At 47.5% G+C, this 17,853-nt stretch overlaps 1 protein-coding gene across 1 annotated transcript in view; it reads right to left on the minus strand.

The window, feature by feature from the left end:
• The window catches only part of LOC133152994 (transmembrane channel-like protein 3), a 122,972-nt gene that overhangs the window by 65,383 nt on the left and 39,736 nt on the right, over positions 1-17,853 (minus strand). Inside the window, exons 6-10 of the mRNA XM_061277002.1 lie at positions 15,228-15,326; positions 14,835-14,977; positions 9,988-10,135; positions 9,824-9,867; positions 9,450-9,597 (exon numbers count right to left, since the gene is read on the minus strand). Of these exons, the coding sequence (XP_061132986.1) occupies positions 9,450-9,597; positions 9,824-9,867; positions 9,988-10,135; positions 14,835-14,977; positions 15,228-15,326 (582 nt within the window). The remainder of the gene's footprint in view (positions 1-9,449; positions 9,598-9,823; positions 9,868-9,987; positions 10,136-14,834; positions 14,978-15,227; positions 15,327-17,853) is intronic.

Genomic DNA, 17,853 nt, shown 5'->3' on the forward strand with positions numbered 1-17,853 from the left:
TTGTCTATTTATGATGGGCGGGGTAGATGGCTGGTTGGGTGGGGGTTGATGTAGCACCTGGGTCTTCTTGATGTTCACGGTCAGACCCAGGGCTCTGTATGCCTTAGCAAAGGAGTACAGGATGCCCTGGAGGTCTTCTGCAGAGTGTGCTGCAATGGCATTATCGTCTGCATACTGGAGCTCCACGACCGTGGTGGTTTTGATCTTGGTTTTGGCTTTGAACCTGTTAAGGTTGAAGACCCTGCCATAAGTTCTGTACCATATTGGGATTCCGTGTGGTAGTTATTTATTGATGAGGTGGAGTATGGCGGCAATGAAGACAGAGAACAGGGTGGATGCAATAATGCATCCCTGTTTGACCCCTGTCTCTACAGTGAAAGGCTCAGTCAAGGAGCTGTTGTTGAGCACTGTGGCTGTCATTCCGTCCTGTAATAAAAGCAGTATTCTGATGTATTTGTCCGGGCAACCATACCTCAGAAGGATGCTCCATAGGGACTGGCGATCCACCGTGTCAAAGGCTTTTGTCAGGTCTATGAAAGCCATGAACAAAGCCTGTTTATGCTCATGGCATTTCTCCTGGAGTTGGCATGCTGTAAAAATCATGTCTGCAGTGCCTCTAGATGGGCGAAAACCGCACTGCGATTCTGGGAGAATTTCCTCAGACAGTGGCAGTAGGCGATTGGCAAGAACACGAGCAAGTACTTTGCCAACTGTTGAAAGGAGCGAGATGCCCCTATAGTTTTTGCAATCCGCTTTGTCCCCTTTCTTGAAAATGGTCACTATCAGAGCATCCCTGTGCTCCGAGGGGAGTACTTCTTTTTCCCAGACCTTCAGAAAGAGGGAATGGAGGTGGCGCTGGAGCTCTAATCCACCTTCCTTTAGGACCTCAGCTGGGAGCCCATCTGGCCCAGAGGCCTTGTTGTTCTTCAGGCTCCTGATGGCATCTTGGACTACTAAAGTGGGGGGTTCACCCATGTCTTCCCTGATGGGACTCTGAGGGATGTGACTGAGGAAATCGGACTGAGTTTTGCTGTCACGGTTGAGGAGTTCCTGAAAGTGCTCTCTCCACCGGTTGTTTATGGACTCATTGTCCTTCAACAGCTCCTGCCCGTCTTTAGAGCGTAGGGGTTTTTGGCCGCAATGGCTTGGGCCGTAGACAGCCTTAGTAGCGCTGGAAAAGCCTCTGGTGTCACCAGAGTCTGCCAAACTCTGGATTTCCAGTGCCCTTTCTGTCCACCAGGAGTTTTTAATCTGTCTCACCCGGCTCTGGACGTCAGCCTTGGCTCTGGAGTGAGCCTGTCTCTTTGCTGTGCAGGTGATGTCATTTTGCCAGAGACGAAAAGTTTCCCTTTTCTTGGAGATGAGCTGTTCTATCTCCGTGTCATTCAACTCTAACCAGTCCTGATGCTTTCTGGCCTTGTACCTAAGAGTGGCACGGCAGGTGTCGAGGATGGAAGACTTGAGCAGGCCAGTGTTCTTCAATGTCCTCAGGGTATTCCTGATTGAGGCTTTCTCCAAGAGAGGCCTGAAACAGCTGCAGGGCGGCAGTGTTGTTCAGGGTCCCGAGGTTTAGTCTCTGCCGGCTCAGCTTCTTTTGCAGTCTCCTCTTCCTCTTGAGTCTGATGGACATCGTGGATCGTATCAGGCGGTGATCTGTCCAGCAGGCCTCTGAATCCATTATGGCTTTTGTGATGCTCACGTCGCGCTGATCCCTGGCTCTGACAATGACATAGTCAATAAGATGCCATTGTTTAGAGCGAGGGTGTCTCCATGAACCCTTGAGTTTGTTCTTCTGGCGAAAGATGGTATTGGTGATGGTAAGGTCGTATTGAGCACATTTGCTAAGAAGCAAAACCCCATTGGAGTTGATGTTTCCAATGCCTTCCTTTCCAATGGTGCCCTTCCAGAGGTGATGATCCCGGCCCACTCTGGCATTGAAATCTCCCAATATAATAATCTTGTCCTCCTTGGGGATTTTTGACAATACCTCATACAGACAGGCATAGAAGGCCTCTTTTTTGTCCTCATCGGAAACGAGGGTAGGTGCATAAGCACTAAGGACTGTTGCCGTCTGTTTTTTTGCCAGCACCAGACGGAGGGTCATCAGGCGCTCATTGATTCCCACCGGGAGTTCAGAGAGCTGACTGATCAGTTGGTTCTTGATGGTGAAACCAACCCCATGGATCCTAGGCTCATGGCCTTTCCTTTCCAGAAGAAAGTGTATCCACCCTTTTCAAAGTCAAAGTCAAAAGTCAAAGTCAGCTTTATTGTCAATCTCTCCACATGTCAGAACACACGAAGAGACCGAAATTACGTTTTTCTCTATCCCACGGTGACGAGACACATAACACGATAGACATACAAGTACGCGACACAATATAAAAACAAGAAGGCAAAAAGGCACAAACAATAAATAATAAGAGTAATAATAAATAATAAATAAACAGATAACACAACAAATAAGAGCAAGTGTGCATACAGACAGTACAGACAGTAAAAGTACAGGACGCTACGCAGAACGGGGGAGCGAGTTCAGGATCCTAAAAGCCTGGAGTATGAAGCTGTTTGAGAGTCTGGTGGTGCGGGAGCGCAGGCTTCTGTACCTCTTCCCAGAGGGCAGAAGCTCGAACAAAGAGTGAGCGGGGTGACTCACATCACTCACAATCGTGGTCGCCTTGCGGGTGAGATGGGAGGTGTAAATGTCCTTCAAGGAGGGGAGCGAAGCACCAGCAATCTTACCAACCGTGTTCACTATGCGCTGCAGGGCCTTCAAGTTGTAGTCAGTGCAGCCGCCACCCCAAACAGCAATACAGCTGGAGAGGACGCTCTCAATGGTGCCGCGGTAAAATGCAGTCATGACGGCCGGAGGAGCGCTCGCTCGCCTGAGTTTCCGCAGGAAGTACAGGCGGCGCTGGGCTTTCTTCGCCAGTGATGCGGTGTTGGTGGACCAGGAAAGATCCTCACTGATGTGCAAACCCAGGAACTTGGCGCTGCTCACTCTCTCCACCACAGCACCGTCGATGGTCAGCGGCAGGTGTTGGGTGTGACCCTTCCGGAAGTCCACAACAATCTCCTTGGTCTTGTCGACGTTCAGCAGGAGGTTGTTGTCCCTGCACCACGTGGTCAGAAGGTCAACCTCCAGCCTGTATTGAGTCTCGTCTCCCTTGGTGATGAGACCCACCAGAGTCGTGTCGTCAGCAAACTTCACGATACGGTTGTCGCTGTAGGTTGCAGTGCAGTCATGCGTCAGGAGGGTGAAGAGCAGCGGACTGAGCACGCAGCCTTGGGGGGCCCCCATGCTCAGCGTGATGCTGGCGGAGATCTTGTCGCCAACACGTACTACCTGTGGCCTCTGACAGAGGAAGTCCAGTAGCCAGTTGCAGAGGTAGGTACTGAGGCCCAGCGCGTCAAGTTTGCTGATGAGGCGTTGTGGCACAATGGTGTTGAAGGCAGAACTGAAGTCCACAAACAGCAATCTCACATACGAGTCCCTCCTCTCCAGGTGGGTGAGGGCCGAGTGGAGGGCAGAGCAGATGGCATCCTCAGAAGACCGTTTGGCTCGGTACGCAAACTGGAAGGGGTCAATGGAGAACGGATCGGATGTGCTCCATGACAAGCCGCTCAAAGCACTTCATGATGATGGGCGTAAGTGCCACGGGGCGGTAGTCATTGAAGCAGGATGGAGCGGGTTTCTTCGGCACAGGTACGATGGTGGCAGCTTTGAAACACGACGGGACGATGGCCTGCTGCAGGGAAGTGTTAAAGATGTCCGTGAAGACATCCGTCAGCTCACCAGGGCAGTCCTTCAGGGCCCGACCCGGGATGTTGTCAGGGCCCGCCGCCTTACGGATGTTGATAGCGGCAAGGGCCCTCCTCACGCTGTCGGCGGAGAGGCACAGGGGCAGCTCGTGTGAAGGGGGAGTGGCCTTCAGCGGGCAAGTGCTGTTCTGAGCGTCGAAGCGAGCAAAGAAGCGGTTGAGGTCATTGAGCAGACGGACGTCGCCTTCACAGCTCTGCGGCGCGGGCTTGTAATCCGTGATGGTCTGAATGCCCTGCCAAAGGCTCCGTGCGTCCCTGCTGTCCTTGAAGTGGGCGGTAATTTTGCACGAGAACGCCCTCTTTGCTTCTTTGATGCCCCGGGACAGGTCGGCCCTCGCAGTCCTCAAGCCAGCCTCATCCCCTGCTCTAAAGGCTTTGTCCCTGGCCCTCAGCAGCCTGAAGACAGCCCCTGTCAGCCATGGCTTCCGGTTAGCCCGAGTGACGATGGATTTTGAGAGAGTCACATCATCAATGCACTTCCTGATGTAGGAGGAAACAGAGTCAGTATACTCCTCAATGTCTGTCCGATCGTCGCAAGTGGCAGCCCTCCTAAACATGTCCCAGTCAGTAGAGCCAAAGCAGTCACGCAGTGCATCAGAGGCACCCTCAGGCCACACCCGTACCTGCTTGCGAACCGGCCTGGACGCTCTCACCATTTGTCTGTATGCGGGCAAAAGCATAACAGTGATATGGTCAGAAAGTCCAAGATGGGGGAGGGGGGCGGCTTTGAAAGCTCCTTTATGCGAAGAGTAGACCCGGTCCAGGAAGCTGTCGCCACGCGTAGGAAAATTAACATGCTGGTGAAGCCTCGGAAAAACAGACTTCAGGTTAGCATGATTAAAATCCCCAGCGAAGATGGTGAAACCGTCAGGGTGCGCTGTCTCTTGTTCACTGACAGCCTGGTACAGTTCACTAAGAGCCGCGATCCTGTCGCCTTCGATGTTGGAAGGCGGGATGTAAACCGCGACTAGCAGAATCGCGGTAAATTCCCTTGGCAGGTAAAAAGGACGGCACTTAATGATCACGAACTCCGCCAGTGGCGAGCAGTGCTTGCATACTACTACAGAGTCCCGGCACCATTCGTCACGGATGTAGACGCATATTCCACCTCCACGAGATTTCCCCCCTTGTACAATGGCCCGGTCCGCCCGATAGCACGCTAGCCGCTGCAGATGTACGGCAGAGTCCGGAATGTTGACAGTCAACCAAGTCTCAGTGAACACGAGCACACAGCAGTCCCGCACTGTCCGGTTTGTAGATTGCAGCAGGCGAATGTAATCCATTTTGTTGTCCAGCGATCGAACATTCGCCAGAAGAATGGAAGGCACGGCCGGGAGAGTAGGGCTGGCCGCCAGCCTGGCCCGGACGCCCCCGCGTCTGCCCCTCTTCAGCCTCCTCGCACACCGCTTTCGACGCTTCCCAACCTGGGGAGGAATAGCAGACGAGCCCGGCGACGCTTCCGGACGTAGCAGTCCGAGCTCCTTTGATGTTCCCGCATCAAAGTCCAGAACTCGACAAAACTCGCTTTTGCCGATGTCAAGCAGAACCTGCCTGCCGTACTTGTAGCACGACTCAGTACGACGAGACGAACAAAAAAAACTGCCGGACAAACACTCATTAGACGGACAAAACACCGTTTGGGCGGGACAGAGAGAGGTCGCTGCGTATGCACGCGCCGCCATCTTGAAAGTCTCCTCCTTCAGATGACCTTCCTCTGCCCGTCGGGTTTCTGAAAGAGCAGCTATATCAATCCGGTATCTTCTCAGTTCCCTGGCAATGATGGCGGTTCTCCTCTCCGGCCTATCACTGGTTACACTGTCCATTAGTGTGCGCACATTCCATGCTCCAAAATTCATGTTTCTGTGTTTTCGACCGCATATTGGTGATCCCTCTGAACGCGGTAATTCAGTCGGGAGGTTTGAGGCAGGCTATGTTTAGGGCACCTTTTCTAGCCCCTTCCCCCACAGGGGTGAGCAGCGTGGATCCTAAAAAGGGCTGCTCAGTCATGGATGCAGCTACCAAAGAGCTCTTTCTGCCTCGGTCCAAGAGCCCAACGATCAGCTAACATCCACCGCCTGATGTCCCAGCTTGTGACTAGGGGCTTCCAGACTTCACAATCCTGCCCTCGTTGCCACTTACTGGTCGCCACAGGACTTTAATCCGGGATGTAAAGTGAATTCCCTGAAAAAGACGCCTGTGCGTGACTTTGTTTAAAGTGGGGAGACTGGTGCACAGACAGTCACCACACTGTCCTTGACAGATCAGGGTCAGAGTCCAGTGGCAAGGAGATCAAGACGACTGGTGACCCTTTTCTGCTGCAGCCGTCATCCGCCTTCCCAGCCGTTGTGACGCTACCCCTTAGGTCAGCCATCATCCTCCGCCTGGTCCACCGTTGAGGTCTTCACTATTTACCCATAACTGGAGCTGTTTACCCACAGCCGGGACAGTGGTTGATGGGCAGTAGGGCGTGTCCACACACCGGTGGACCTACATTCCACATCTCTGGGGCCCACTGCTGCTCCGAGATCCTGCACAACTTAGCCTGTAACCTCAAGGTGCCAGTTGCCGTGTGTGGCCACGAGGAGGCGTGTGCAAGTCTTGGCAATGGAGAGGCTGTGTACCGGCTGAGGAGGCTTATACACTCGGCTCCTCTTTTCACCCCCGGAAACAGAGGGCTAGCCGGTGGCGGTAGCTGAAAGCAGAAAAGTGGCAAGCAGAGGCAGCATGCAGCAGGCACAAACTACAGGCACTACTACTCCAACACTACTGCACCGACGCATCACACGCCCTGTGTGCTGATGGAACACACACACACATACATACATACATACACATACACACACACACACACACACGCACATATATATATACATATATATATATATATATATATATATATATATATATATATATATAAGAAATTCCCCTCTCACCCTCCGCGGGTGGTCTTCCCACTCCAAGCTCGGGTCCTCTACCAGAGGCCTGGGAGCTTGAGGGTTCTGCGCAGTATTTTGGCTGTTCCTAGCACTGCACTCTTCTGGACTGAGATGTCTGATGTGTTTCCTGGAATCTGCTGTAGCCACGCCTCCAGTTTGGGGGTCACTGCCCCAAGTGCCCCAATGACCACGGGCACCACCGAGGCCTTCACTTTCCAGGCCTTCTCAAGCTCTTCTTTGAGGCCCTGGTATTTCTCTAGCTTCTCAAGTTCTTTTTTCCTGATGTTGCCATCGCTTGGTATTGCTATATCCACCACAACGGCCTTCTTCTGCTGTTTGTCCACCACCACAATGTCCGGTTGGTTCGCCATCACCATCTTGTCAGTCTCGATCTGGAAGTCCCACAGGATCTTGGCTCGCCCGTTTTCTGCCACCTTAGGGGGTGCTTCCCACTTTGAAGTTGGGGCTTCCAGTCCATACTCTGCACAGATGTTCCTGTACACTATGCCAGCCACTTGGTTATGACGTTCCATGTATGCTTTCCCTGCTAGCATCTTACACCCTGCTGTTGTGTGCTGGACTGTCTCAGGGGCCTCTTTGCACAGCCTACACCTTGGGTCTTGTCTGGTGTGGTAGATCTTGGCCTCTATTGCTCTGGTGTTCAGAACCTGTTCCTGTGCAGCCATGATGAGTGCCTCTGTGCTGTCCTTCAGTCCAGCTTTTTCCAGCCATTGGTAGGATTTCTTGATGTCAGCCACTTCACTTATCTGCCGATGGTACAACCCATGTAGGGGTTTGTCCTCCCAAGATGGTGTCTCTAGCCACTCTTCCTCTGTTTGCCATTGTCTGAGACATTCACTGAGCACGTCATCCGTTCGGGCCTTTTCCTTGATGTACTCACGGATCTTGGCTGTTTCATCCCGAACAGTGGCTCTCACACTCAGTAGTCCTCGGCCTCCTTCTTTACGGCTAGTGTACAGTCTCAGGGTGCTGGACTTAGGGTGGAACCCTCCGTGCATGGTTAGGAGTTTCCGTGTCTTGACATATGTGGTCTGCGTCTCTTCCTTTGGCCAGCTTATTATTCCTGCAGGGTATCTGATGACTGGCAGGGCGTAGCTGTTTATTGCCCGGATCTTGTTCTTGCCATTTAGCTGACTTCTGAGGACTTGCCTTACTCATTGTAGGTATTTGGCTGTGGCTCCTCTCCTTGTGGCTTCTTCGAGGTTGCCATTTGCTTGTGGGATACCAAGGTACTTGTAGCTGTCCTCAATGTCTGTTATTGTTCCTTCTGGGAGTGAGACCCCTTCTGTATGGACTACCTTCCCTCTCTTTGTCACCATGCGACCGCACTTCTCTAGTCCGAATGACATTCCAATGTCTGTGCTGTAGATCCTGGTTGTGTGGATCAGTGAATCGATGTCTCGCTCGCTCTAGGCATACAACTTTATGTCATCCATGTATAGGAGGTGACTGATGGTGGCCCCATTTTTGAGTCGGTATCCGTAGCCAGTCTTGTTGATTATTTGGCTGAGGGGGTTCAGACCTATGCAGAACAGCAGTGGGGACAGAGCATCTCCTTGGTATATGCCACATTTGATGGAGACTTGTGCAATTGGCTTGTAATTGGCCTCAAGGGTTGTTTTCCACAGTCCCATCGAGTTTGCAATGAAGGCTCTCAGGTTCCTGTTGATGTTGTACAGTTCCAAGCATTCAGTGATCCGTGAGTGTGGCATGGAGTCGTAGGCTTTCTTGTAATCAATCCAGGTAGTGCACAGGTTAGTGTGTCGAGTCTTGCAGTCTCGGGCGACCGTTCCGTCAACCAGCAGCTGGTGTTTGGCTCCTCTGGTATTGCTGCCTATGCCTTTCTGTGTTGTGCTCATGTTTTGAGCCATGTGTACACTTATCTTAGCCGCTATGATGCCTGACATGATTTTCCATGTTGTAGGGAGACAGGTTATTGGCCAATAGTTGGATGGGACTGTACCCTTTGTGGGATCCTTCAGGACCAGGATTGTGCGTCCTTCAGTTAACCATTTGGGGTGAGTTCCAACCTTTAGTAGCTGGTTCATTTGTGCTGCTAGGCGCTCATGGAGTGCAGTGAGCTTCTTAATCCAGTAGGCATGGATCATATCTGGCCCGGGTGCTGTCCAGTTCTTCATACCTGAGACTCTCTCTTGGATGTCTGCCACAGTGATGGTAACTGGGTTCTGCTCAGGGTGGTTGCTGTGGTCTAGAGAGACTAGCCATTGTGCCTCACTGTTGTGTGATGTGTCCTTCTCCTATATGCCCTTCCAGTATTGCTCAGTCTCCAGGCTTGGTGGGTCTGTTCTGCTGTTGTTACCCTGCCATTGAGAGTACACTTTTCCTGAGCACAAATTGCCCGTAGGTGTGAATGCGAGTGCGGATCGTTGTTCGTCTCTGTGTGCCCTGCGTTTGGCTAGCAGCCAATTCAGGGTGTCCTCCGCCTACTGCCCGATGACTGCTGGGATAGGCTCCCGCGACCCCCATGGGAAAATGGATGGATGGGTTTTGGGCTGAATGGATGGATGGATGATAATCGGCTGGCTTGCGCGGCCATATGTTGGATCAGTGGGAGGTTTCCACTTTCACCGATTCCTTGAAACTGCACTATATGATGTCTAATCTAATCTAATGATGATGAATCTTGATTTGCTTTTTTTTTTCTTCCTATACCTCATTCTTTTCCCACAGCGTCAGCTCTGGTTTCTCCTGCTCCAATTTCTGAGAACGGTCCACCACAAAGTAGATGATGTAGATGCTGCCAGCTAGAGACATCAACACCAGGATATTGGCTAACAAACGCAGACTGATCAGAACAGCCCTGAAGAAATACACAGAAACACATGGTTTTCCAAAACATTTTCAGAAGTCATCATTTTGGTACAGAAGGAGTTCAGTTCAGTTCTAAATAGTGACCCATGAGGTACAATGTATGCCTAATTTTCTACATAAAGTAATGTATGTCCCATCGAAATTTATGAGAATGAGCAAGGTAGACTCATTGCGAGACGGATTAACATTTTGTGATGCAAAACTAGGATACCTACAGACTGGTATCTTTCTTCTTTTCCTGTTCTTCAACAATGGCTTCCTATAAAGAAAGCACAGACTGAATGCTTAAGTAAAAAACAGCAGAATCTTGTATTACAATAGTTAGTCTATTTTTACAAGGTATCTGTCACTGTATACTGTATATTGAGAGCAGTCTGACCCTGATGTTGTTGACGATAGCCGCTCCTTTGCTCTCTGCAGCTTCTGGATTTCCAATCAAGTAATCCCAAGCACAAAATACCCTCCAGCAGAATGTAAAGTTTTCATCAGAAGCACTGGCTAGGCTGAGTCTGGAATTTCTGGCCATTCTAAATAAGAAAAGGTTACTAACACTTTATGAAAAAATACTGTAGCCCTGGATTTCTCTTTCACATCATCATCAGGCTAGAAAATGCAGTACATTTGATGGCAAGTGACATTGAACTCTGGCTGGTGTTAAATATAAAATGGCTCCACCTCAGCGATGGGACAGAACCTCCCAAGTCAAACATGAGTCATTTTTCAAACCAAAGTACTCTTTATGCAGCCATAATGCAAAACCACATTTTTATTCTGTGACATTTGTTGATTGAGATGTTTCATTCCAGCGGCGAATTATAGATTTTGGTGATGATGAATACACTTAATGAAAGTAAGGGACTATAGTCATGTGATGACGCTGAAATGTAAAGTTGTGTGCCAAATATAATCAAATATTTTGTGATTCTCCACAATCTGTGCAAGGGGCAGTCCATGAATATTACTAGAAGTGGTCCTAGAATGGACGATCGTAGAACCCCAGGTCATTTTTGTTCGCTCAGACTCATAAATACCAACTGAGACAAAGTAGTCCCTATCTTCGCGGTAAGATTTGAACCAATTTAATACAGTAACAGTAAGTCCCACCCACTGCTCTAGTCTGTCGAGCAGTATATTATGATCATCTGTGTTAAATGCAGCACTGAGATAGAGCAATACTAAGATGGTGGTTTTGCATCATTATCCATATATGTCATTTAATACTGCAATAAGAGCAGTCTCCGTGCTGTGGTGTCAAAATCCAGGCTGAAATGCATTAAAACGGTTGTTTTTCATCATAAAAATGTGAATCTGTTTAAAGTAACACTTTCAATTATTTTTCCTCAAAACTGAAAATTTTGATATGGGCCTGTAGTTACATACAGTGGAACCCCGGAAGTCAAACGCCTTGGTACTCGACATTTGGTTTTTTTGACATAAAATGTCAGGAAATCTTTTTCTTGATTCTCAAAATAAGCTTCGGAAACCAACGTTAGTTGGCATTGTTGTTTAGTGCGTTTTACCATTACGATGCTCGACTGCAGTCGTGCGCAGTGCGCTTCTGGAAAGCTGCACCCACGAGACCACAAGATCCCGGGGGTTCACGCTGAAGAGTTGAGTTCATGGTATAACAACCGTGTAAAAACAGAGCTACTCTGTGTTATATTTAAGAGGCCGGACGAGGCCTGTACCTTATATCAGGGGTCCCCAACCCCCTTCCGGTCCGTGGGTCACTTGGTACTGGACCGCCAAGCCGCACAGAAAAATAAATAAATGAATATATATATATATATAAACAATCAGTTAATTCAGGTCAAGGCGCTTGTCCCGGTCACGTGACATGTTTCCCCAATCGAGCCCGCAAAGCTAGCAAAACTGATTAAGAATTTATTTTGAAAAATGTAAAACAAATTGGCGATTCTCTCCCAATTACATCCGTCGGTTCAGGTCAAGATGTCAGTGACGTGACGTCACCTCAGTCGAGCCCGCGAAGCAAGCAAATATGAGCAATAAACAGAGATGTTTGGAAAACTTCTTTGGAAAGGGAAAAAAGCCCAATGAGGAGATGGAAGAATAGGCTACGAGTTCTAAGAAAAGGAATGTTGCATTTAAAAGAAAATTTCTGAAGTCCTACTTAAAATGTGGATTTATCGCCACAGGTGACTCTGACGCGCCAAGCCCACTCTGCATAATATGTGGCGACAGGCTAGCTAACGAGGCAATGAAGCCTTCAAAACTGCTTCGGCACATGGAGACCAAGCATCCTGTATTAAAACACAAACCTTAACCACTTCGGGTGTCATTGTCTCCGATTACGCCTACATGGGACCGGCTCGTGTCTGAGAAACAAGCTCAGTACTCCCACTAATTCAACGTAAGGGTGAGTTTTATTTTTATGTCGTTTATACTTGTTTTTATGCCAGTCATATCATTTTATTTCATCGTATTTATTATAAATGTATTATTTATTTATATAAATGTATTATTAATTTGTATAAAGGCCGGTCCGCGAAAATATTTCTGACACCGTCCGTGGCGCAAAAAAGGTTGGGGACCACTGCCTTATATACTCATGCTTTTAGAAGCTTTAATGTAGGGTCTTTTCTGTAATGAACTTATCCACGAGATGCAACACATCATCTGTGTGCACTTACATGCATCTCACTGTATTTGTATACAACAGCAATCCTTTTGTTCACATTGATTCATTGGGACATTATTTCGTATGTTATGTTTTTGAATATTGTTACTTTGTCATGTTTCCGTAATTTATTTTGAGATCATTCTTCTTCTTCTGAAACGCTTAGTCCCCACGGGGGTCGCGGGAGTGCTGGAGCCTATCCCAGCCGTCATCGGGCAGTAGGCGGGGGACACCCTGAACCGGTTGTCAGCCAATCGCAGGGCACACAGAGACAAACAACCATTTGCACTCGCACTCACACCTAGGGACAATTTAGAGTCTTCAATCGGCCTACCAAGCATGTTTTTGGGATGTGGGAGGAAACCGGAGTGCCCGGAGAAAACCCACGCGGGCTCGGGGAGAACATGCAAACTCCACACAGGGAGGGCCGGAGGTGGGATCGAACCCACACCCTCCTAGCTACCCAGTGACCCACTGAGCCGCCCTGAGATCATTCTTTGTCTTTTAAATGTCTGACGTGTTAAGGGCTGCATACGGACTGCGTAAGACTGTGCTCCAAGCTGTTGGTATACTGTATTTTTATTTTGTGGATTTATGTACTGTTGCTTCGGAAGGAGACGGTTTCACTTCTTGGTGCTCCGGGTCGAGATCCAGGGTTCTACAGTATTATTGAAGATCCAGTGTAGGTCTTTTTTTAGCAGGGGTTTTCCAAGTGCAGCTTTTAAGGACTGGGGGAACTACCCTGAATGAAGAGAATCATTTACTATTAGTAATATGTTTGGAGCTAAGCAATCAATACAATTCGTCCGTGGTGATTTTTTTCTTGACTGAAAAAACTCTGGTTGTAATTAGGGCAATGGAATCCAGTAGCTAAAACTTGACAAATAAAAGCATTTAAAAGCTCTTCAACAAAAGCTGAGGGTGTCACGGAACAGAGACAGGGCAACCAAGTGCAGCACGATCCTTTATTGAAAAAGGGGGAAAGGGGAAGTGGAACGCTGGACCTGCGGTCTGGCTGGCGTGGCTGAGCAGCAGAGCACAGCGCGTAGTCGTAGGCAGGCAGGCAGGTGGTCGAGGCAGGCGGCGATCAGAAGCGTGGTCGAAGGACGAGCAAGTAGTCAGGGCAGGCGGCGATCAAAGTGTGGTCAGTCAGTTTACGGAAGCAGTTGGCAACAGAGATCGTTCCGGGGACAAAAAGGCAGTGGTGTCACGGGCAGGGTAAGTAGACGAACTGACAACCACTGGCAGAATACAGAGAGGTTAAGTAGGGGACCTAACGAGCTGTAGCAGGTGCTGGCAATTCCTCGATTAGGGCTTGACTGGAAGTCAGGTGACGCAGGAACGTGACAGAGGGGAGGCTAGGTGATATTCTAAAAGCACGAGTATATAAGGTACAGGTGTTTTCATCGATATAACACTTTCTAATTACCTCTGAACTGGACTTCTGAGACATTTTTGCTGAAAATGATGGGTGAATTCCAAACTCTTCAACCTTTGGAGCATGTGACTTTGGAGGTTTGATTGTAACTAGTTTAATATTGCACAGTTATACACCATTTGACATTACTGTTATTTGTTTAACTTGCTTGCCTATTTATTGTTGAGTCTTAAGCTTGAGTTTGGCAATCAATGAGCGGGATGTGATATTTTCAGGGTTGACTAACATCAAAAGCATTCATTGAACATAAAATTGCCCTATTTTTCATCCGAGCTGAAAGTTTAACAGGGGAAAAACATATTTACAGATTGATAAAAAATAAATATTTCATGAGAATTCATTGAATTAAAATCATTAAATATTTGATTACAAAGCTTATAAAACAAACAAAAAAAAGCAAGCTCTGTCCTTGGCTGTCCCCTGAACTCCATTGAGGTTGTGGGTGAGAGGAGGACGTTGATTAAGCTTAAATCCATCATGGACAACACCTCTCACCCCCTCCATAAGATTGTGCGGTCCCTGAGCAGCTCCTTTAGGGGCAGACTTTTGCACCCTCGGTGTAGGACGGAACTGTTCCGTAGGTCCTTCATCCCCTCTGCTGTCAGACTTTACAACATGCGTGGCACCTGATAAAATTAATGTGTTTTGTCTCTACTAGCAGCACTTGTGTTTGTCCTTGTCTGTTATTTACCCTTTTTTGAAATTTTGGCACTTGTTTTATTCTTACATTCGTATTATTCTTGCACTCGTATGCGGTGTTGTGACAAGTGAATTTCCCCAGTGGCGTTGCCAAGCGCCCCGGTTAGGACCCCTGCGCCCCGGTTGAAAAAAAAAAAAAAAAAAATCGAGCTTTTTCGATTCTTCGTTTTCAGGCCGTTTTTTTCTTTCGGTCTTGCGCGAATGTGCTTGCGCTATTCTATGTGCGCGATGTTATCCATTCACCGTTTACCTCCCGGACCCGGATGTTGTTTTAGCAATCAGCAAATGGCGTGGGTGATGTTCGATTTTTTTTTCCTGTGTGCGCGCGCCCCTACTGGAAAATACCTGGCTACGCCACTGAATTTCCCCGCTGTGGGATGAATAAAGTTCAATCAATCAATCAATCAATCAAAAAAACCTTTGTTTAAATTAAAAAGAATATTACAATTACTTTCTTAATAGAATGATGAAACTGTATGCGAAGACAGCCATCCCAACCAAGAAGTAGGCAAGGGGCAATCGGTATCCTGCGCTGCCGATTTTCCTTACCCTTCCATAATAGCCATAAAATAACACGGAGTACTGTAGGTAACCCTGTGGAGGGTTAAACACACACAAACACGTGCGCACGCGCACACACACACACGCACGCGTGCACGCACGCGCGCGCGCACACACACACACACGCACACACACACGCACACACACACACACACACACACACACACACACACTATTTGTCATTGTCATAGAATTACTGCGGTGGGTTAAATTAGCCTTGCATTACAGGTCTTTATATGCTATTATGCTATTGATTAAGACATAACAGGAGAGAGAAGCTTGCCCCAAGGGACCAGATGGTGTCCAGGTCTTGAGCAGAAGCCAGGTGCTCCTTAGGAATAGTTTTACTCCTCGTTGTTCCAAACGGGGCTCCAGCAAGCAGCTAGCACAGACAGATAAAAATGTATTCAATAAATTATCAAGATGGTACAAAAATGAAATAGTCTATAAAGTCAAATTGAATGAGTTGTGGTGTAAAAAGAGTTAAAATTGGAATTTCTTAAAGGGACGGACGGTAAAGAGAGTCATCATTGGCACCTGTGATAAAAAAAAATGATGTCAGTCCTACAACCCCCCTCCCCCGAAAAAAAGCTTTTCATTTATTAATAATGATTTCATCACAGGCGGCTCGGCGGCGCACTTGGCATGTCCGCCTCACAGTTCGGACGGTAAAGGTTTGATTCCTTCTCCGGGCCTCCCTGTGTGGAGTTTGCATGTTCTCCCCATGCCTGCGTGGGTTTTCTCTGGGTCCTCCGGCTTCCTGCAGCAGCAGCAGCAGCAACAGCAGCAGCAGCAGCAAACAACACAATCCTTTCGTTCCGTGAGCAACACAGCTGTAGCAGCAAACAGCACTGAGCTCCACGGAGAAAGGGAAAAACTCATGGGTAGAGGAGACCAAAGGGACTACTGGTGAGCTCACAGTTCTTAACTTTAGATCAGTGGCCCCCAAATCTTTTTGCGCAAAGGACCGGTTACGTGTCAGAAATATTTTCGTGGACCGGCCTTTATATAAATAAATAATACATTTATATAAATAAATAATACATTTATAATAAATATATCAATACGGTGAAATAAAATGATAAGACTGGCATAAAAACAAGTATAAACGACATGAAAATAAAACTCACCATTATGTTGAATTAGTGAGAGTACTGAGCTTGTTTCTCAGAAACGAGCCGGTCCCATGTAGGCGTAATCGGAAACACTGACACCCGAAGTGGTTAAGGTTTGTGTTTTAATACAGGATGCTTGGTCTCCATGTGCCGAAGCAGTTTTGAAGGCTTCATTGCCTCGTTAGCTAGCCTGTCGCCACATATTATGCAGAGTGGCCTTGGTGCGTCAGAGTCACCTGTGGCGATAAATCCACATTCTAAGTAGGACTCCAGAGATGTTCTTTTAAATGCAACATTCCTTTTCTTAGAACTCGTAGCCTATTCTTCCGTCTCCTAATTGGGCTTTTTTCCCTTTCCAAATAAGTTTTCCAAACATCTGTGTCTTGCTCATATTTGCTTGCTTCGTGGGCTCGACTGAGGTGACGTCACGTGACCGAGACGAGCGTCTTGACCTGAACCGACGGATGTAATTGGGAGAGAATCGCCAATTTTCTTATATTTTTCAAAATAAATTCGTAATCATTTTTTGCTAGCTTTGCGGGCTCGACTGAGGAAACATGAGCGTCTTGACCTGAATTAACTGTTTGTCGATTTAAAAAAAATTTTTTTTTTCTGTGCGGCTTGGCGGCCCGGTACCAAGTGACCCATGGTACCAGTCCACGGACCGGGGGTTGGGGACCCCTGATTTAGATCACTGACTGCATTACAGTTGGTCTGGAAAATGTTCTCTTTCTGAAAAGCATTAAGCGGTTTAATAACTTTTGTTTGGAAGGATCACTTTGTGTTCATGTTTCTCTTTCAGTAGAAAGGCTGGAATGCTTTTATTTAATTGTGGGAAATATTTGTCAAAATAAAAGTAAAGTGATCTTGCTTACAATCAAGTAAAATTATTGTGATTTAAAAATAAGGTAAAGGCAGGTTATTTTAAAACCTGGGTTTCTGTTTCAATGCCTTATTTATGCATTCCTTGATTTGAATAAAAATAGTTAATTTATTAAATGCACTTTACTTAATAGGAAGACTGAACTTTACTACATTGTTTATTGGTTTATGTGTTAAAGAACACTAAGCTTGCATTGTTTTATTTGGAAAATATTGTACCCTTTTATTTAAAGATGTGTTTTAAAGGTTTTTCCCCTTGATTGTTTCGCTCAATAGAACCTGAACAAAGAGTGAAATCCCAGTCTGGTGAAATCCTACATTTTCAAGTGTGGAAACCCATGAAGTGCACTTGCCAATTATTATGCATTGTTTTTTTTTGCTTCCACATACTCCCTGCAATGTCGTCACATACTCGTCATTGCTCTTTGATGCAATTAGTTTAAGTTTAGTGTACGTTTTCCGACTGTGTGAGTGCTCTTTGTATAAATCGCGAATCTACTGTAGACCACGAATGAGAAGAAAAGAACCCTTGTGACTAAAAGTAGAAAAATAAAAAGATACATTTACAAACAAAAATGTGTCAGTGTCTCAGCTCAGCCAGGAGGCTCGACCCAGACTGCATCACAACCAGGGCTGTGGACTCTGACTCGGGGACTCGGACTCGGTCGGACTCTGTCATTTTTGCCGGACTCTGACTCGGTGCTGATTTTGACCGAGTCCACCGAGTCCGACATTAAAAAAAATACGTTCAATTTTATTTTCATCATGCTGCTGAGAATGCGCGTAGGAATACTGTCCACAGCCCTGCTTGCTTGTTATGAAGACAAATTTAGTTGTTGTGTGCGCGCCCGCGCCTGCCTGCGTGCATGCACATACAAGACCCACAATGCCCCGCGCGCAGCCAAGATGGAA

Source organism: Syngnathus typhle, linkage group LG4, assembly GCF_033458585.1.
Source record: "Syngnathus typhle isolate RoL2023-S1 ecotype Sweden linkage group LG4, RoL_Styp_1.0, whole genome shotgun sequence".
Lineage (NCBI taxonomy): Eukaryota > Metazoa > Chordata > Actinopteri > Syngnathiformes > Syngnathidae > Syngnathus > Syngnathus typhle.